At 50.2% G+C, this 21,412-nt stretch overlaps 1 protein-coding gene across 1 annotated transcript in view; it reads left to right on the top strand.

The window, feature by feature from the left end:
• Positions 1–21,028, top strand: part of LOC119448055 (cytochrome P450 2C31) — a 28,173-nt gene extending 7,145 nt beyond the window's left edge. The window contains exons 4-6 of the mRNA XM_049665126.1: positions 9,264–9,522; positions 15,599–15,789; positions 20,181–21,028. Coding sequence (XP_049521083.1) covers positions 9,264–9,522; positions 15,599–15,789; positions 20,181–20,365 — 635 coding nt within the window. The 3' untranslated portion in view covers positions 20,366–21,028. The remainder of the gene's footprint in view (positions 1–9,263; positions 9,523–15,598; positions 15,790–20,180) is intronic.
• The last annotated feature ends 384 nt before the right edge of the window (positions 21,029–21,412 follow it).

The following is a 21,412-nucleotide window of genomic DNA, read 5'->3' as shown; positions in this document are numbered from 1 at the left end:
TAACATATGGGGCAGAAACTTGAAGGTTAACAAAGAAGCTCGAGAACAAATTAAGGACCGCACAAAGAGCGATGGAACGAAAAATGTTAGGCCTAGCATTAAGAGACAGGAAGAGAGCGGTGTAGATCAGAGAGCAAATGGGGATAGCCGATATTCTAGTTGACATCAAGATGAAAAAAAAAATGGCTGTGGTTTAGCTCTGGTTAAACCTAGTCGAGTAGCGATAGCTACAGACCCCCGGCTGCGCTTAGGCTTCGCTTATAATTAGACATGTTCGGTACGCTCCTCTTGGGTCTTTTGGGCACGACGTTTCTTCAAAGTTTCAGCACGTCTTGCAAGGCGGGCTGCCTTCAGTGACACAGAACTCGAGCAGCATTCATCATCAGAGGTCGGCGCTGTAGATTCATCGTTAGAGGCTAAGCGAGCCCGTCTAGCGGCATCGCTTTCACGGCGTTTGGCCAACCGTTCGGCACGCTCCTCTTGAGTCTCTTCGGTGCACTGTCTCCTCTTCTTTCTACGGCGATCCCTGGCCTCCTTCAGGCTCGCCGACTTCTCACCATCCATACTGTGGCCTCAACTATGGCGGCGGCGACGCGAGCTCTCCCCTTCTATACTTCCGGTTATCACAGCTGCGGACCGCGGGGTGTCACGTCATACAGAGGGCGCGGCGAGCGCGCCAGCTGTAAAACCCCTATATATAAAAAGTAGCGACACTCTCCTCCTCCGCCTTCCCTCCTCCTCGTTTCTCCTCTCTTTCGCGCTCCTTTTTCGACCGTTGCGCCGCCTACACCGCTTGAAACACGTGCACTTGTTTATCTTTCACCGCTGATCAGATTCGATGATCGCCGACTGTGTTCGTCGCTATCGTCGTGCTCCTCGCCAGTCGGTAGACGCTTCTCGGGCGAAAATGGCGATGGAGCGTGATCGTAAACAAACGCAGCCAGCGCCCGGGGGCTCGACGGTCCACGTGATGCCATTAGGCCAATACCGACGCGGCGTCGGCCTCGGAATGGGTGTGCGAGGAGGCGGCGGCATTCTTCAAAGCGTGACGCTACTTTTTATATATAGGGGCTTTAGCCAGCTGCGGCGGTTGCCAGGCAACGGCGGACGGGCGCCTGTAGGAGCGGTGGCCGCGCGACGACCGCGACGAGCCGAGTTGCTGGAGAATCGAAGGCCGTGGTTTGACGTCACAGTGCGGCCACGGCTCAAAGTGGCCGCACTGTGACAAAATTTTTCGCCTCTTCGCGACGGCGAAGAGGCGAAAAATTGGCGTAATGTAGCTACAAAATGAAGCTGGGCAGGCCACGTAATGCGTAGGATGGATAACCGGTGGACCATTAGAGTTGCAGAATGGATACCAAGAGAAGGGAAAAGCAGTCGAGGACGGCAGAAAACTAAGTGGGGGGATAAAGTTAGGAAATTTGCAGGCGCAATTTGGAGTCAGCTAGCACAAGACAGGGTAACTGGAGATCGCAGGGAGAGGCCTTCGTCCTGCAGTGGACATGAATATAGGCTGATGATGATGATTATTATCTATGTAGTGAAGGTTCATTTAAGGTGAGTCACGTGACCGTACAATAACTTGGGGATCCTGGCTCTGGGCAAGAAGGCCGCATCACGCGCGAAAAATTCCGAAGCTCCGCCCCCTACACGCGCTATAGGCGCAGCTACCACGCAACTGGCACGCAACTGGCGCCGAGGCGCGCGCTCATTGGTGCAATAATTGGACACCTGGGTGACGCTCTCCCCAGCTGCTCCTGCTCTAGGACTGCAAGCATGACTCGACCAAATTAGGGGAGCCTTGCTTCTACGTCATGTGCCAGTACAGCCAGGAAGGAATCTAACGGAAGAGACAAAAACGTTTAGCTCGCAAACGTGCAAATAAAAAAGGGGCCACTATAGAATGCTCCGATCCACGATAATTCCCTTTAGCTCGGGGCCTCCTATCTAAATACATGGGAAAGGAGAAATCGTGTTTCTCGCTAACCACTGCACCAAATTTGATGAGGTTTGTTGCATTTAAAAGAAAAGGTTCAATTTAGTGATTGCTGGAAGCGGATTTTTAGCAGCGAAGCTGTTTAAGCCGTAATTGTGGTTCGTGTGAGCCGTAATTTGCGGTTGGGGTCAAGAAACTATCATCATCAGCAATGAAAGGAAACAAACTTTCTTGCCGAGGCAGTATTAGAACCTGCGTACCCACGGTCCCAAGGGGAGCGTCGTAACCACTAGGCTATACAGCCTTTTTCTTTTTTTCTTTTATTTAGAGCCATGCTTGCAGAACATACATTTATGCGAGCCATATGATTGGGTTTGAGCGTCGTCTTCATCGTCCACAGCTGGAGCGCTCGCACGCGCTCGTGCCAATGCTCTGCGAGGTGAAGAAGAGGCTTTGTGCGCTATGCTCGGGAGAGAGAGAGAGAAAATGAGAGCGAGAAAGAGAGAGAGACACGCATTCACGGAGGGGTTCTGCTGGAGCGCTTCGTCGGCATTGCAACGCGGTGGAACGCAGTGTCGGAATTGGAACGCGGTGTCGGTGTTGCAAGCTGCGCTATGCAACGCGCAGTGACGGCCGTAAGTCTGAGACGCGCGAAAAGAAATTATCATCATCATGAGTAATAAGATGAAAAGTTCGTGCGCACTTCCGGAAAATGCTACGATCGCCCAGCTTCGTTGTTTCAAGCGTTGCGCGGCCGAGTGCAAGGTTAAACATCTTAAAGCGAAGCTTTGTGCCCTTACCAGCCAAGGGTTCTGTCGTGTCCGTCGTTGTAATCAAAAAACGATTCCGACGAACCGCTAACAATTGCAAGTATAGCAGTATAGCTTACTTGAATTCAGGCATTCAGCGTACAACTAAGCACTCGTTTTCGCAAGAAAAACCACAAAAACAAGCTTCAAAGTGATGAGCCAACATGATGGATGATAAGGGCTGCGGGCAAACAACGGAAACAGGCTCGGCGCGGTCCGTAAGATTAGATTGCAGCTGTTGCAAAGCTTATGCAGCTGCTTGAAAGAGGGTTGACGTCATTCGAAACCCTTCCAGCCTAGTAACTGCTTCGGTTCATTTTCTAGACTACCCCACTATGGGGTAATCTAGTAGTGTATATCACACCGATCATAAAGCAGTAGTGAACATTGTTGTTGTCAAGTAAATAATAATAAAGGCCGTGGTTAAAGTTACGTTGTAGTGTGTGAAATATCAAGTGCGCCGCAGTCACCGTGAGGGTGGCGTAAAAAGCTTCGCTTTCCAACCACCTTCACAGGGTGGATTGGCGGGCAATTTTTTTGTGAGACATTCAATTTTTGTTGACTAACACTGCGCCACGCGGACGGCCTGCGCGGTCGCAGTGGTTCGGGATGCTTTTCTCCGCCACGGATGCCGGCGCTTACGCCGAAGCCGACACCTGATTTTCTGCGACACGGGGACCTTAACGGCGTTAATATTGGCTTCACCAAGAAAGTGCCAGTACGAAAGTTGCAGATCACATTTAGGAAAGCCCGACTGAAGTGTTTGCAACTAAGTACCATTGACGGAGCTTCTTGTAATTGCCTTTAAAGAAAGCCCGCAACACTCATATAAAATAATATAAAACTACAAATTGCAATACTATGCATGGACAGAAAAGCAATATATATTTTAGAAGCTTGTTTTATGAAAAGGTAAGTAATTTTATCAAAATATTATGTCAAATTAGTTTTTTCACCGCTCTTGTTGCGCCCCCTGTTTATGAGTGTGTGGCGCATTGGCAGCGCGACCTTGCAGGCCTTGTTTCGGTTTCCGGCCACAGTGGCCAAGTGTTTCCGGCCAAGTTGCTGCCTTCTATGTGTTGCTGCCTTCTAAGTGTTGCTGCCTTTCTATGTTGCCTTCTTTGCCAGTCACTTTCATTGGGTTCACGATTGCACATAAACGCATAAACAAGACATAACTAGCAGGAACTCGAGCACCGGCTTAAGAATATCGGAATTAACGCTAACGTAGTGCACTGGATAGCCGCCTATCTCTCAAACCGCAGTCAGTATGGTAAACTAAATGACACTGAATCTGAAGAGTTAGATGTCTACTCCGGTGTTCCACAAGGGTCTGTGCTCGGTCCAATACTTTTCCTAATATTTGTTAGCGACATTCATTCTCATGTTGAACCTGATGTAACAGTAAGGCTATTTGCAGATGACTGCGTCATCTACACTACAGTACACACGGTTAACGACCAGATACGACTTAATTCTTCCTTAACAAACATTTCCAGATGGTATCAAGAATGAGGTATGGAAATTAACGTAGCAAAAACTTCATCTATGTGTATAACTCGAAAAAAAGGTACCCTTAAAATTTGCGTATCATCTAATGGGATTACATGTAACAGAAGCCGATACAGTGAAATACTTGGGTGTTACCATCACAAACACATTAAAATGGGATGTTCACATTAAAAAGACGTGCACAAAAGCATATAGACAGCTGGGATACCTTCGCAGGAAACTTGCACTGGCACCTTCCAAAGCTAGGCTAGCAAGTTATAAGGCCCTTGTAAGGCCAATCCTTGAATACGACACTATTATCTGGAATCCGCACCAAATCTACCTTCTTAATCAACTGGAGGGAATTCAAAATAAAGTTTTTCGGTTTGTGTATTCGCAGTACTCACGTGACGTCAGCATAACCGCACTACGCAACAGGGCAAACATTCAAACTTTGGCGATTCGCCGACGCGTTGCTGCTTTAAAGTTTCTTTACCTTCTTTATCATTAACATAAGCAAACACGAGTACCTAAAAACACCATACCAGCGCTCAGCCAGAACAAACCACGACAAGAGTATCAGGCCATTTATCTCCCGCTGTAATACATTCAAGTATTCCTTCTTTCCGTTAGTCATGGAATTATGGAATAAGCTGCCACGCGACATTGTGTCCTCAGAATCTATTAACCCATTTTCTGTCAAGATTGAAAAATTTCATAATCAACAAGTTGCGCCGTTGTAGAAAAAAAGAAGCGCTGCTCACGGAGTGTATGCTTTTCATGTGTATGCTGATCACTGTTCTTATTCCGAACTCAGTGTCTAATGTGTACCCTTTCCGGTTAGTCTGTACTGTTTAAGTTTTTTTTTTTTTTTTTCCTTCTTTGTGTATTCTTTGCAATCTGTACTTTTTATTTTTTGTTCCCACTCCTGTAAGAGTCTGTCAAGGCTTACAGTATTAATAAATAAATAAATAATAAATTTGACTGGCAAAGGTTCGCTCGCACTGAAATGCAGCAACCTTCAATACGGGCTCGAAAATGCGGATTCTATAAAAATATTGGTTTATAATTCGCGCCAAAGCATACGTAAGCGTGACCTTATTCACCGTCACGCATATGTAAGCATGCCCCCAGCATCCAGGGGCGCTGGGTGCATGAGCCACCATTTTTAGGACCAATGGGCCTCTATGGAGCCTTCGCTACCAGTGTACCTTGCAGGGCACGCGAGTGAGTCTCGAAAAAAGGCATGCAAACAATGTCCTTCTGGGGGCTCGACATTGGCTACTTTTAGCTGGGACACCCTGTATAAACATGCTTGTAAACAATTTCAGGCCATAAATCAATATTCCGCTTCCAAGAGTCACTAGAATTTAACTTTCTCTCTCAAATGCCACAAATTTCATTAAAATCAGGCAGGGGTTATCTCAGAAATGCATTTCTGCATTTTACATGCATTTGAATGGGCAGTGTCGGAGTTGGGGCCGAGCTTCCTTTTAAGAGAGTTTCGGCCTAGCTTTTTTTCTGAACGAACATATTTTATTGCATGATACTGCCTTCTAGCTTTCACCTTGCTACTGCCGTATTCGCTCCTCTATGTAAGTATAGCCTTTCTCGCTAATGTCTCTACGTTATTAAAAGGTGTGTTCGCTGTGTTCGCGTGTTCGTTCCATTATGCCGCCCTCATTTTATAGCAAAGCCTCGTGGTCCATGGGATTTGCAATGCGAAAGAAAACAAAAGAAAGGTCTGTCAACCAAAGTCGACGCGATAGAAGAGAAGGTCGACGTAGATGGTAAATTTATTCATATGTACTAAAATTTGGGCATTAAAGATGATGCAATGCTGCAAAACTGCATCACATTTCTGCATTATTTGCATTATTTTCTTTCTTTCATTCTCAGACATTCCATTCCTTTCCAGACCCTCCATTTCTTTTATTCATGGCGCGTTTTTAACAGCGAAGCTGTTTAAGCCAGCTGTAATGTGTGGTTCGTATCAAGAAACTGCCGCGCGCCGTAGCCATGGAAACCAGGAGGGCGGCAACACCCAGGAGGGCGGTACGGCACATGTGCACGCGGTCTCCTCCTCGCCAGCTCCCTCCCTTCCCGACCCCCGCCAATGTTCTCTCCGCGGCGCGCTGAGCCAGGAGAAAAAAAAATGTCACAGTTTCGCCCTAAGGGCGAAGCAATGAATGCGATAGCAACACAGCAATTTCATACGAAGTAAGGTGAGCGGCTTTGGTAGCAATATGAATTGTAGTAAGCATGAGCTGATTAAGTAAGCAGGTGTGCTGCGGCGTAAGTAGACCGACATGAAGAGAGACTCGATGACCACGAGAAGGCGCGTGTGAAACGGTGGTGTTGATGAGAAGCGCTGCCCGTGGGCAGCGCGTGCGAAGGGACACACCTGTAGCGCTGCACTGCCGATCCGGGCAGCATTGCATGTGTAGCGTGCGTTGGAAAATGTGGCCCGACTATTACTAACTGAATGAACAAGCGTGGTGTGAGCGCGCACAAACAAACATGAATAGATCACATTGAATGACTGGAGACAACGACTGTCAAAACGCTGGCAGCGAGCGCATACGCCGCAGCAACGGGCGAAGGTACGTGCGGTCTATCGCTTCAACGGAAACTGAGCGGCGAATGCACGGCGCATAAAGGTCAGAGCCGTGTGGAGATAAGCGACGGTGCGAGCGAGCGACGAGCGCGGTTGTTGGCAGAGTAGAAGTGCGCCCCCCCCCCTCTCCCTCCGGCGCTGGCTTCCTGCTTCCTTGCTTGCGCGTGGGAGATTGAGTGCGTTCGCTCTCCGTGATAGCGCGCGTCCCCGCACGCTTCCGCTCGGGCATACGGCGCGCGGCGAAGATTTTATCTATAGGGAACCTCACGGCGACGGCAACGGCGACGGCGACGCCGACAGCAGAAATCCGGTTGAAGTGTCCATATAATTGCTATCGCAATAAAAAGGCGAAAGCTTGCACTGGGCCGAGCCTCAAGACACAGCGAAGCTGGACGATTGATTGCGTCTCCTGGTTGTAGCTAGGTTGGACTTGGCTATAGGCGAGGTTTAAACTTGGTTGTAGCTAGGCCTATCTAGGCCTATACTCGTGTACGTCATCTGTGCTATTATTGGAAAGGCTGCGGTAGTACTGGAAAGGTGCGCGGCGGTAGCGCGACGGTGCGGGGGAGCATGGCGTCATACCAGCTGTGGCGGCGGTGATAGCGCGGCGGTGGCGTGATGGCGCGGCGCTCCTTTCCAGTGCTACCGCAGCCTTTCCAGTACTAGGACAGATGACGTACCGAGTATAGGCCTAGCTACAACCAAGTTTAAACCTCGACGGAGCCAAGTTCAACCTAGCTACAACCAAGAGACGCAATCAATCGGTCAGCTTCGCTGTTTCTTGCGCGGCCTAGTGCAAGATTTCACCTTTTTTTCATTCGTGTCCTTTTTTCTACGCGCATGTACTATCGACCAAAAAAGTTTACGGATCAAGGGATCTGACAAAAAGCTGAATATCTCCACAGCCTCAAAACGCAGCCTGGTATTCCCATTCCCAGCCTCTACTGGTACATTCGAACAACATTGTGATGTACGGTTTTACTGGCTACTTTTAAAGGTTGCTCGGACATTTAGCGTTTTATGAGATCCCATGGTCCGTAAGCTTTCTTGGTCGATAGTACATCCACCTTGTCTTCTTGCGCGCCGACTTTGGCTGACGCGTCTTTATTCTTTCTTTAACCAAGAAATCAAGTGGGCTCATCCCGGAGTCTGCGGTGAAACGTGGCCAATATTCAACTATATTGGCGCTAAATACGCCCGTACAGGTGATTTTAGCTACTCTTCGACCAAATATCGTTCCTTGTCTCATTGAAACCTACATTTTAACCCATTTTGCGATTCGCTACGGCTATCTGGAGTCGCGAAAGGGCCGTTTCTTGACCAAGAGCCAGGATGATACCCAAATCCCATGGACGCCAATCCTGCGTGAAGTGTCCAAAGAGGGCCTTGCTTTCAAAACTGTGAAAAAAGCACCGACGCTTCTTCAAAGCTATTCGCTTTATTAAATGAATGGTGCCACCGTTTGATGGTGTGTATTTGTTAGAGTGAACATATTTAGGTTGCGTTTGTTGTTCAATGCATAATTAGGGGCAGCTCATACCATTCCTGACAAAATTATTCCTCGGAATATTGTGAATGGCAGCCCACAAACAAATGTCATGAAACGAAACACTGACAGCGCATGCCTTTTATCTTAAATCTTCTCAGGCTTAAATATTAAAAGCTGCAAACAATAACAAAGCTGAAACCGGAAAATGATGTAAATTTATTGGCGCGGCTGTGCACAACCTCAGGGATCGATCAGCCCAGTAAAGAACTTTGAAACATACCCGATACGGAAAAGTGGTGGCAAAGTCGATAAGAAAGACGTTTGCTTTAATTAATAAACATAACTGAAGTTGTCCTATGGCGTATTCAAACAGAGGACCCCTAGCACAACAGCCCGCTTTTACTCAATCAGCGTACGTTTACTTCAATTCATACTACAGCTACGAGTATTACACTTCGTGTAATATTCTAACATGTTGCTATCGCAATCTGCCCGTATGGCGAAACTGTGATATCTTGCGTTCCACCCTAATCGGAACACACCCACAGCAATAGGGAATCGAACCGCTACTGACGGTACGTCAGCGGTTCTGGAGGCAAGAAATGGCTGGGCGCACAGGAGGCGCCATCTTATCTATACCGAACAAGCTAGTCGGGGTGTCACATTAACAGCTTCGTTGTAAAAGCACGGGTGCCCTGCGGCGTGGTCAAGATGCGGTGTTACTACTCGCATTAATGTGTTATCAGTGCGCGGCTATCGATGTTCCTCCGCCTGTACATCTAACGACGCGCCACAGTGCACCCACGTATAGAGCGCGCTAATTTTAGCACCGTTTAAGTGGTCGTCTGGCGCACTTTGGCGCGGCATTGAGAAATGCGGCTCCTTTTGAGACAGGGCAAACCCTTATCGACATGCGTGCAGTGACCTGCCTGGTGGGCAACGTGACTGACCTGCTGCTGGGCGGCACGGCGGCCTCCACGCTGTTCCTGCACTGGCAGCTGCTCAACGTGGCCGCGCGCGCCGACACGCTGCAGACGGCGCTGCAGCGCGAGATCGACGCCGTGGTGGGCCGCGGACGCTCGCCCGCGTGGGGCGACCGCAGGCGCATGCCGCTCGTCATGGCCTGCATTTGGGAGACGCTTCGCTGGAAGTCTGCCACGCCGCTTGGCATACCCAGGGGGTGAGTGTGCCAGCTCGTCAGTCGCGGATGAATCGGCGGAACGGATTATAAACAAGTCATGGCTTACCCCTTTCAGAATACGGTCCCTGCTTAGTTTCCCTGTGTTGCTGGTCAGAAACTTTATAACAGCTCTCCAAGAGCTTAATATTGTCACGGCAGCGTTGAACGACACGACGGTCAGCGCCATGTCGCGGAGCACAGATATATGAAACTAGCGACCGTGAGTGCATCCGCACAGAGCATACTCTTGTCCGACTATCGTGCGGTAGGCTATTCTGTTAAGCTCCGCATAGCCCATGTTTGACAAAAACAGCTCCAACTAGACGAGGACGAAGAAAAAATCGGGGTAGCTTGCATTAGTGGCGCAAGGCTAAAGACACAGCGGAGCAGATCGGTTCCTAGCTGGTCATGGCTATACGAAGTGATAAGTTATACGAAGTAATGCCAAGTGATGCTAAGTTGTACGAAGTGTAAAAGCATTTCCTCGTGGTCCGTGGCATCGCGGAACGGCTCACGAAGCACTTGCAGTCCGAGCACACGTAGGTGAAGTGGGGCGAAGGCTATGTACAGTCTATATGGGCGGCACGCAGCAGACGAAACGCCGGGATGACGTCACGGCGCATGCGCAGTAGCGCGCAGCTGGTGGGATCTCGGCGGAGCCGCCGTCGGAGGCGCCTGCTGCAGTCACGGACTCACGGACACGGCGCTAATGCGGGGAAACGGAGAAGCGCGGTTGGCGTCGGCAGCACCTCTGCGCGTTGCCTCGTTGGTACTGCTACAACTTGTTTTATTGCGATAGCAATTATATGGACACTTCAAGCGGATTTCTGCCGTCGCCGTGAAGTTCCGTATAAAGTCCAAGGGCGATATAATCGTCGCCGCGCGCCGTTTGCGCGAGTGAAAGCGCGCGGGGGACGCGCGCTATCACAGAGAGCAAACGCACGGCGGAAAGCAAACGCGACTTCCGTCGCGCGATAGGCCGTGGGGGTATGGGAGGGAGGGAGGGAGGGAGGCGGGGCGACGCTGTGCTGCGGCACCAAATGCGTATATTGCAACTGGGCGCAAGGGGAACTGGCCACTAAATCTCCCACGCGAAAGGAGGAAAGCGGGAAGGCAGCGTGGGAGGGAGGGGGGCAGCTTCTACTCTGCCAACAACTGCGCCTGTACTTTGTAAGGCTGCGACGGTCGCCCGCATCGTCTCTTAAAAGCGATCTCCACACGGCTCAGACCTTTGTATGCACTGTGCATTTGCCGCTCAGTTTCCGTTGAAGCGATATACTGCACGAACCTTCGCTCGCTGTGGCGGCTGCGCTTGCTGCCAGCGTTCTGACAGTCGTTGTATGCGGTCATTAAGTGTGATCTATTCATGTTTGCTTGTGCGTGCTCACACCACGCTTGTTGATTCAGTTAGTAAGCGAATGTGTCCAAGTTTATGCAGCCGATAAAACTAGTATCCCTTCTGCGAATAGCTGTCTACTAATTTTGCTATCGCAATTGATGCTTCGCCTTTCGGGCGAAACTGCGACATTTTCTCTCTCTCTCTCTCGCTCTCATTTTCTCTTTCTCTCTCCCGAGCATAGCACGCGACGCTCCGCGAGGTGGTTGCTAGGCAACGCAGTGGCAGGCAGCTACGGCGTCGCTGGTTGCCATGGCTACGGCGTGGCTGGTTTTTCGTGAAACGCGCACATTTTACGGCTGGCTTAAACAGCTTCGCTGTTAAATGAAAATAACACAAGCGCTTACAAACAAGCGCCAAGCTGGCTACGATAAAAGTCACAGGCCTGCGCGGCACACGCAGCACAGTCGCAGCGTAAGCTGGTGGAGCGGCTCAAGAGTAGCTCCAATTTCGGCACCACGCACACCAGGGTCTTCGCGAAAAAAGTCCCTTCGCCTTGTTTTGACGAGAACGATCTGAACCGCCAGCCCGGCGTTGACGGCGAGCTGCGGCTTGTAATGCTCTCTGCACAGCAGTCTACTGAGCCCGATGATGCCTGGCCGCGCAGGCCTGTGACGTTTGCAGGCACCTTAACTAGATGGCGCCACCATACTGGTGGAGGCTCGCATCGTCTGCGCCTGCGTTAAAAGCGCATTTTTCCGGTGCCCGATAGCAAGCGCTTGCGTGGCTCAGTGGTAGGAGTATCTGGCTCCCACGCAGCGGGCGCGCGTTCGATCCCGGCGGGAACCGGGTACTTTTTTCGCATTTCCAGCGATAGCGGTTACGATCGCCGGACGCCGTCGGCGAAGGCGGCCATGGAGGCGGTGTCGGCGGCGGACACCATCGCGACCCGAAACAGCTATTGGAATGAGCCCATAACAGCTTACGCTATAAAAGCCGATCATGCACAGCAGAGACCAGCCGCGTGCAACAAAAGTCATGTCACGTAGAATAAACACGTGTGTCAGAAATATCCGCCTCTATTTCCCCTGCTAAAATCGATGTACAGCGAAGCTGTTGCTGACGTTAGACAAGCACCACCACCACAAGCGACATATGTCACGCGCACGTGTATGGAAGTGCAGAATACACGCTCATTCCTCTACGCCCTCCGCCAAGCGCAAGTGCCTTATTGAACTAAATTAATGTTTAAAACTAAATTGCGTCAGAGAACTTGTAAAGTACGACTTGCACACAAGCTGCAGACACGATAGCGTCGAATTGTAATTCAACTATACGAGACAAAATATTTTGGTTACGCGGAAACTCGAAGACAAAGCCCTTTTCCAGTTGCCATTTGAGATATGTCTGAGAAGCCGCGGTCGCTAGAAGCTGTTTGCTTCTAGTTGGTCGGGATGATTCGGTCTGTGCTTACCCAAAAATAAACGGCAGCTCGAGAGTTTTGTGTTTGGGTTTCCGCGTAACAGAATCATGTTTGCTCGTATACTCATGTTACAATCCGAAATACAATTTGCTCAATAACGCACTTGCGCTAGGCGTGACCTGCAAGAATGGAGACGTATGCTGCACTTCCGCACACGTGCGCGCGCGCCTGACGTACGTGTGCACACGATGTATCTGCCCTGATGCATAGGCGCTCTGCCCGTTGCATCTGTCGCACAGCGTGTGCGGCGACCGATCGAAGCAAACATTAAAGCAAACACTTGATGATGATGATGATTTATTGGCATCCCCTTTAAAACGGGGTGGGGACAAAGTCACCTAGCCTGCTTGATTTAATCAGGTATACTATACATGTTCTTTATCTAGCATTTTTGTATACCTCTCATTATTATTTTTCTTTTTCAAAAATTTCACTTGTACCGCTGCCTATGATTTTAAGAGATCAGGTCGTATCCATCTTTTCCCAGGTTTTTTTTTTCACCAGTACTCTAATCGTCTCTTGCTGATCTCTACGGCTGATCTGTTTGTTTCCTTCCACTTTAAACCAAAGCGCTTCTGGGAGTTGCACGTTACGTACGGTTCTCGCTGGATGTATCCCGTCGCATTCCATCAGGATGTGCTGAGTGGTTTCTGGATCTTTACTGCAGCATACACATGTCTCATCTAGTTCCGAATATTTGTTCCGATATGTTTTCGTCCTTAGGCAACCGGCTGGAGCCTCAAATAGCAAGGCACTGCCCTTTGTGTTATCGTACAGATTTTCCGGTACCACCTCCTGGCGGCCGTAAGCTCAGACAGACCTCAAACGGCAGCTGGTAAATGGCTTTGTCTTTCAGTTTCCGCGTAACATATTTACGTTTTCTCTCATATTCGAATAGCAATTCGAAGCTATCATATCTGCAGCTTGTGTGTAAGTCGCACTTTGCGCATTTTTTGACGCAGTTTACTTTTAAACAAACTAAGACAATTGAGCTTGGCGGAGGGCCCGTAAAAATGAGGATGTATGGTGCACTTCCACACACGACATGCGCGCGTGAAATGCGTTGCTTGGGGCCGTGGAAGTGCTTGTGTAACGTCGGCAGCAGCTTCGCTGTACATACACTCTCATAGGGTGGAATGGAGGACGAATTTTTATTGTTATATGTATTATATGGACATTCCAAGCGCATTTCCGCCATCGCCGTGATGTTCCGTACAAAGTCTAAACACGATAACGTCGTCACCGCGCGCCGTACGTTGAATGTGCGAGTGAAAGCTTGTGAGGGTCAGCCGACGATCACGGCTCAATCACGCGCGCGCGAGGGAAAAAGACGGGGCCGGAAGCGTGCCGTCTTCTGTGGCGCGCGAGGCACGGGGGGAGACGAGGGAGGGGGGGGGGGGGGGGGGGAGGGCGTTCTACTTCAGCGGCGGCTGCTGCTTATGGCCGGTCGCCCAGGCGCCGTATCTTGACAGCGACCTCCGACGTGCACAAAGTGCGCGCCCACGCAGCCCCATCTTCAAAGCGATGTGCGATGTGGAAAACGTACGCCCAGTGCCGGTAACTTCCTATGCGCTGTGCCTTCGACGGTTAGTTCCGTTGAAGCGAGACAGCACGAAGGTCAATTCGCCCGCTGCTGCAGCCGCGCTTCCTGACTGCAGCGGTTTGACAGCGAGTTTCCGCGGTCATCGAGCGAGATGTGTTCATGTTTACCTGTGCGTGCGTGACACCGTGCTTGTTAATTTAGTTAGTGAATGTTTGCAAGTTTCTCCGGATGATAGAACTAATATCCTTACTTCGTGTAGCTGTCTAGTAATTTGCTATCGCAATCAGTACTTCGCCTTTCGGGCGAAACTGCGACTTTATATTGGACGGTGTGTGCCACAATGTCGATTACGGTCGCAGCACACGCGGTGCGATAGATTCACCGAGCAGAGCGCATCAAGGACAGGTACATTGTGTGCACACGTACGTCACGCGCGCACACACGTGTGCGGTAGTGCAGCATACATCCTAATTCTCCTAGACCCTCCGCCAAGCGCAAGTGCGTTACTAAGCTCATTGAATTTCTCAAACTAAATTGCGTCAGAAAATTCGTGAAGTACGACTTACACACTAGCTGCGCAGACATGATTGCTTCGGATTGTAATTCGAATATACGTGAATGACGGCATCGCCACGTGACGATATCGCCTGATGAAGTAATCTGATGGCGTCATCACGTCAAACGTGACGTCACGCTATGATGTCTTCGTCAAGTGATGATGTAACCTGATGAAGCCATGTGATGCTTCTTGGCGAAGCAGCACACTGTGCGCTTCCCCCTTCTTTGCACTGTCTCCGGGATCAACCCACAGATTTGTGAGCAAAACCCGAGCAATTAGAGGCTAACAGCTTAGCTGTAAAAACCACCATCGAACACTCGCGGATATAATTCTGGCGTTATGAAGAGCGCCAGCATGCAGCGGGGAGCGAACGACTCGTGCTGCCTCTCACATCAACGCGTCTCGAAGTGGCGAACGGCGCGGACGAAGGGCCGTTTCAAATAAACCTTCATTCATTCATTCTGAAACTTGAGATTACGCGACCTCCAACACTATAGGCACGCAGGAAGAAGGCACCCCTGAAGCCAACAGCCATTGCGGCTCGCCCCCGTCTTTGCATGCACCGCAGGTTACCTGTGAGTATACTATGCAATGGCACGCGGACGCGTATGTGCTCTGCCACACGGACAGCCATGTGCAGCCACGGCCAGGCTAGAGGACGAGGCGCACGCTTTCCTCCCCGTGCTTGATCTCGTGACCTGAGCGTGCGAGAAGACGGCGCGCGCATGTAGCCACAATGATTATCTGCTCACCCTCGCACGCTGTCTCTCTCAACTCGAGCATTTACCCCTTCGCATGAGTTTGGCCTGAAGGCGAGGTTCGTACCATGGGTAAATATGAGGAAAAAGAGCAGACCAACGTTGCGGGGACCCACTTGAGAACATCCCCGCGCAGAACCTCTTTTGTGGTTACTATTGTTATATACGGGGGGCTGTTTGCCTATGGGTGCTGCTATCAAAATGCTGCGTCTAAGCGTCATTCCGCAAGGTTTTCTAGTTAAACAGCGCGCATACGCACTTGTATATGACTAGATTGCCGCTTGCATCACAACACTAGTGACGAGCAGAGCCCATGCAGCAATCGTTCGCCCCGATTGCGGCGCTCAAAAGCCGCAAATCAGAAAGGTGTGTTACCCACACAAGTGCCCTTTAGCAGTGCTGCGGAGGACGTGGTCGTGGACGGACTTCTGATCCCCGAGGGGACCACGGTGATGCCGAACCTGTGGGCCGTGCACATGGACCCCAACGTGTGGAAGGATCCCGCCAAGTTCGACCCGACCCGATTCCTTCCGGCCGATGGATCGGCGCTCACCACGAGGCCCGAGCACGTCATTCCCTTCTCGCTCGGTGAGCGGCCTTTTATGCGCCTATCGCTGCTTCCCGGACGTATGTTCCGCAACGGCCGGGTGTGAGACGGCAAGCGTATCGAAGGTGGTCTGTCTCTTCTTTTGCGCGTAATTGACGCCGCTTGAGGCCAGAGGACTAAACATTAGTCTTTATATTATTATAAATGTTTTCATTAAGTGCATTAGAAGAGATGTGGGTGCCTTTTAGAGGGCGCCGGCTACTCCTGTTCTCTTAATTCGTAGATGAGCTACAAAAAAAAGTGTGAAACAATGAATAGAGGAAATATAGCATCAGCAGTTCTAACGCTCACATGCACAAAAAGAAACATCCATTCTTAGCAGTTAACAAACGTTCTTGTTGATGTACACTCGACGACCCTCGTTGGCGGGAAACATAGCGCGCACAAACACACTCAGAAGAGCCACAAACGATAGATAATAAGAGTCTACGGAAACAGTAGATTTCCCTTAATTCCGGCTAATTCGATCATTTGTCTAATTTGATCCCGACTAAAGGTCCCGGTTGGGGTCCGTACATTTCTAAGGGGCAGACTTCCGTTCTTTCGATCTCAAAAATATAACAATTCAAATCAGAATGGTCAGCTTCGCCGCAATACGGTAATTTTAAGCGGTGAAGCATATCAAGAATCGAAGGAGGCCGCTGTTGGGGGCAAAGTGTGCGTTTCTCCATAATGCAGACAGCAACGTAACGCTGCGGTCACACTACGAGCCCCTGAACGCCTAATACTGGCAGCCACTCAGCTGTCGATGACGTTGACGTGGCGCTTTGAGCCCTTATTTCGCCCGCCATTCATATCTGGTGTGTGAGACCGTTAACGGGGCCTTCTACGTTTTCCTTAATTATAAGCGCTCGCACGCGCCGTGCACCGAGAAGCGGAGAAAAACCATCTGCGTTTTGGTAAAGATAGCGAAAATTAAAGCGGTAACATAAAAAAACATCAGAAACTCGAGGGGTCGTTTAAAACCTCCAAAAGAGCAGGGTCTATCCAAAACTCTGAAGCACTCTGAGCACCGAGACGCCTTATTAGGCGTCTCGGTGCTCGTACTGTGACCGGAGACGGCGGGTGTGTAAATTAAGGAACACCTGCTATGTCCGTAAGTGTCTTTACAATTGCTAGTAGGTACAGCGGAGCGACTTCCGCTTAACACGTTGTCATGGCAATCGTAGAGCTCCTAGGTGCCTAGGGACATAATCGCTTAGGGACTTTTGAGGCACTGGTCTGCGCGGCGGCTGCTAGTTACTGATCGTGGCTCTCTTCGGGACCGGGCGCAGCGACCTTGCCGAGCACAGCTCCTACGTGCGTAGGGAGCGAATCGTTTAGGGCGCGTTGAATGTCTGATGGTGTCTGGCCCATGTCGGCCGTGCTTTATTATTGTAGCGTTTCTTCTAGTGGCGGAAATCGTTGCAGTAGTGGTGGTGTGGCATGATGACTTTTGACCTCTGTGAACTGTGGTGGTGTAAACAAGCGGATACTGCTCGCGTTTGAGCCCCGGTGCGGTGCCGGGCGCCGACGCGAAGTGGCGGTCGTTGGGGTGTTGCGGAGTGCAGCGTAGCAACACCCCAAATAAAAAAAGTACTGCTCCAGTCAGGTAGACTGCTCCTTCACTGATAGTGAGATTATATTTGGATCAACAAAACAGTGATGCGTTTATTTAGGAATAGCATCGTTTCTCTCTCGCAGGCGCGAGCACCCGCTTGTCCTCGCCGGCCAGTTGAAATGGTCACTTTATCATTAGTTTTCGAATATCGAGTGCTTTGAAATGTGAAGTTTAATTTAAATTTGTCGCACAGGAAATAGACATGTCATGGCGTAACAGCTACTGAAAATTAAGATACAGGGAATCCCCATTCAATACACGAAATTTTGCATTAAGAGAAACAGCAGTCTTTAGGATAGAACGCTGAATACAAGCTAACCATGGCAGTCCCACTTCAACCGTTCTGCGTAGTCATTCACTCTTGCTGTGTTCGTACGATAAACAAAGCGACACACTAGCCTTGTACAGGAAAGGCAGCTCGTGCAATATTTTGCCCAAATATACATGTGCAACTCCAGCCCTAACAATTTGCAACAAGTAAAGGCGTTGATGTAGATATAATCCGCCATGATTATATTTACACGATATAGTCCACCATGAATATATGGCGGATTATAACCCATTCTCTTAAGATCATATAGCGCGTTGTCTGTTCCTTTTAACGGAAGAATGCAGGTCACCGTGCTTGGACAGATGGCGTTGCAACTAATCTAACTGCAACCTAGCCAAATATGTTCAACAGATTTTGCATCTGCGACACGTTAATCAAAAATAAAATTCTGAAGGTACGCAAGGAGCCTACAAAGTGCCTATCAATGCTGCGTAAATATATTTGTATGATTACAGGCAAAAAGAAAAACAAATTCGTCGGCCCTTCCACTCTGTGAAGATGGTTAATCAGCAAAGCTGAAACGCCGACCGCGGTGTTAAGGTTACACCCACGTTCGGCTGCGACGGAGAGAACGACGTCACTGACGCCCGCAGTCCGCCGTTGTCGCTTGCGTTCGATGTCTCGAGTTTGCTCGGCGGCGTGGTTAGCAGCATTCGCCCGCCATTGTCGCTAGCGGTTCTTCGAAATTAAATTGCTTCAACATTAAATATGGCCGTTACGTAAGACAATGAATGGCTCATACCCCCTTAAGCAATGGCTCATACCCCCGTAAACGCTGCCTCCCTATTATGACGACAGAAGAGAAGCGAAATTCTACGCTGTAATGATGAGCGGCAACGCAGCCAGCTGTGGAAGACGACGACGACGAAAGCGGGACCAGTGGCACGAGCGCAACCCGGGGGGCGCCAACGAGCCAGCTGCGGAAGAAGACGATGACGCTCGAGCTAATGCTGATAGTTTTGTGTACACAGGCCATTTCGCCTAGCCATATACGATATCGCCTAAACATATAAAGCTTCCCTTTAAAAATGTTCGGCGCTTACACCTTGTGGAGATGGTTGACCAGCGAAGCTGAAAAGGGGTGGCCACGGTATTTATCTTAAGGTTTATCGCGTGGGTATATGAACGTGTTTCTAAACTGTTACACAGCTATGTGTCACTCTCAAGCCCCTTTATGCCGAGCAATGAAGATACGGACAGGTTTGGCGTTGGCAGCATGGCGGCGGCGGGCGGACTCCTGGCGCTGTTCACGGCACCATTCTTCGTACGCGAGCTGTTCCTTGGGAGAACACACGACACGCGGCTCTACCATTGCGATGTCGGAAAGAGAAGTAGTAGTAGTAGAGGTTCAGGGTAGGAAAAGATGCATATTTCTGCAGCCCTTATAGGGAGCACGGCTCAGCATCTGAGGGGAGGGGAACGGGGGGGGGGGGGGAGAAAGAAGGATATAGTGGGAGAAGGGGGAAGGGAGAGGCCAGTCGTCCTCGTCTCGGGCAGGGTGCCCCTACACCCGGTGAGCCAGCATAGTATCCGCAAGGTAGCCGATAACCACCTTGAATACCTGGCTGGGGTTGCGGGCTGGATGCAGCAGGTCCGTGCTGGCAGCAGAAGGTAGACCCATGCGGCGGAGTTGAGCCACCATGGTGTTGCGGTGTTGGTCGAGTGCGGGGCAGGAACATAGGAGGTGCTCCAGTGTTTCGTCTGCCCCGCACTGAGAGCAGGCTGGGGAGTCTGCTCTGCCCAGGCGGAAGCTTCGGGCGGCTGTCCAGCAGCAGCCAATCCGAAGGCGGGAAAGAGAATGACGCGCGCGCGCGCACCGCTGCGAGAGAGGAACAACGTCACCAACCTCCTCTGGCTCCCTCACACTTGGCGCGTGCGCACTCCCCGCAGGCTGCACTACATCACACCGACGCTGCGAAAGAACCAAACGTTCCCTCTCCCGTTGCCGTTGGACGTTCTGGCGGGCTAGTTGGTTCATAGCTTTCAGACGTTTATAAACTACGCGAAAAAAAAAAAACGAGGACACAAGAAAGAAAACACACACGACACCACGAGCGTGTTTTCTTTCTTGTGTCCGCGTTTATTTTTTTCCGCGCAGTTTATAAACGTCTAAAAGCTCTCCCGTTGCTCCCTCACACTTGGCGGGTGTGCATTCCACAGCGATGCTGCGAGGGTGTATGTACGTCCCCAGAACGTGTGACTCCGAGGTGAAAGACCCAGACATTCTCTCTCCTCTCGCTCCTAACTCATCCCCAACACGGTTTTTTTCTCGCGCATGCGCACTGGTTCCTGCGCAGAGCCCTCTTGTGCACGGGCGGACGTTTCGCTTAGGCATAGACAGCTTCGCTGTAAAAATTTATCGAATACCGGGAGTTGACCCAGAGCCCTCCTGACGTTCCGGCTTGCACAGGAAAACTCACTTGTAGGGCATTCTCTTGCAGGCAAGCGGAGCTGCCCGGGCGAGGCGCTGGCCATTGTGGAGATGTTCCTTTACACGACCCACCTGCTACACGCGTTCCGCATCCTTCCTGAGGAGGGGCAAGAAGGCCTGCTGGAGCGCGTAGAACACCTGGGTGCCCGATCCAACGACCTGGCCTCAGTGAGGCTCCGCTTTCTCAGGCGGTGACCGCGAAGATCAGTGACAGTGACCTCCTCTGAGACACACCAGCCGGGTGGCGACGGAGGAGAACGCTTACATGGATTGTTGTTACCGTGAAGGGTTATACCTAAAGTGCAAATTGACCGAACGGGATGCTGCAGTGCACTACTTTTAATTGTTTAAAAAGTTTTAAAATGTTTAAAGACTGTTACAGGATATGCTATCGAAATTCATTAAAACAGGGATAATTAAGCGATTTCCATTTCCTCTGGATTGCTTTTACTACATAGGCACACAATTTAAGTTAGATAAAAATAGTAATGCTAGGCAAGTATAGTTATGAAAATTAGACAAATTAAGTGGAAGAGTTAGACATCTTAAATGAAATTATTGAAGCTCGTCATCTGAGGAGTTCATAACAGGCTTGTGACATGCAATAAGCTGTTGCCGCTAATTCCTGCGGAGTAACTAATTCACGCAAAGTTCACCCCGAAAGCGGTAACAGAACTGCCGAAGACCGCAACTGTCGCGTCATGAATCACGTCCTGAGTGTCGGGACTGTTAACGCATCACCGTAGGATGAGTATGAAGCGTGCAAGATCGCGCACCTTTACAAGCACGCTTGTTTCGCCGATATATTGATGTATTAACAATCGATGCATAAACAAATATTAAAGTATATATTTTACAAGAAGCTAACAAATACGAAACTGACGCACATGTTCCCATCTTTTCGGCTTCATTTCAGCCGTGCGCGCGATGCAGTCCTTATGGCCAAATAATTATAATGACGCGTTCAGCTAAATAGTGGCGAGCATCCACACTTTTCACAATGAGCAATCCTTCATGTGTTCTTGTTACGTTGCAGTTATGTTCTCCGTCATTAAATGGGGAGCGCCCATTTCATCCTGCTCGGCACTCGAGTGGGGCACGAGGAGGCCGGACACCACGTGGTTTCTGCCACACGGCTGCGTGCACTGCCAGCCTCCCGCGAGTAGAACAAACCTCTCGTCGGTGTAGAGGTTCGAAAACATTACGGCAGAACTAATCTCAGGAAGAGTGTTGAATGTAATG

Source organism: Dermacentor silvarum, chromosome 4 (genome assembly GCF_013339745.2).
Source record: "Dermacentor silvarum isolate Dsil-2018 chromosome 4, BIME_Dsil_1.4, whole genome shotgun sequence".
In the NCBI taxonomy this organism is placed as follows: domain Eukaryota; kingdom Metazoa; phylum Arthropoda; class Arachnida; order Ixodida; family Ixodidae; genus Dermacentor; species Dermacentor silvarum.
Note: the sequence above shows the minus strand (reverse complement) of the source record. Positions and strands in the feature narration are given on the sequence as shown.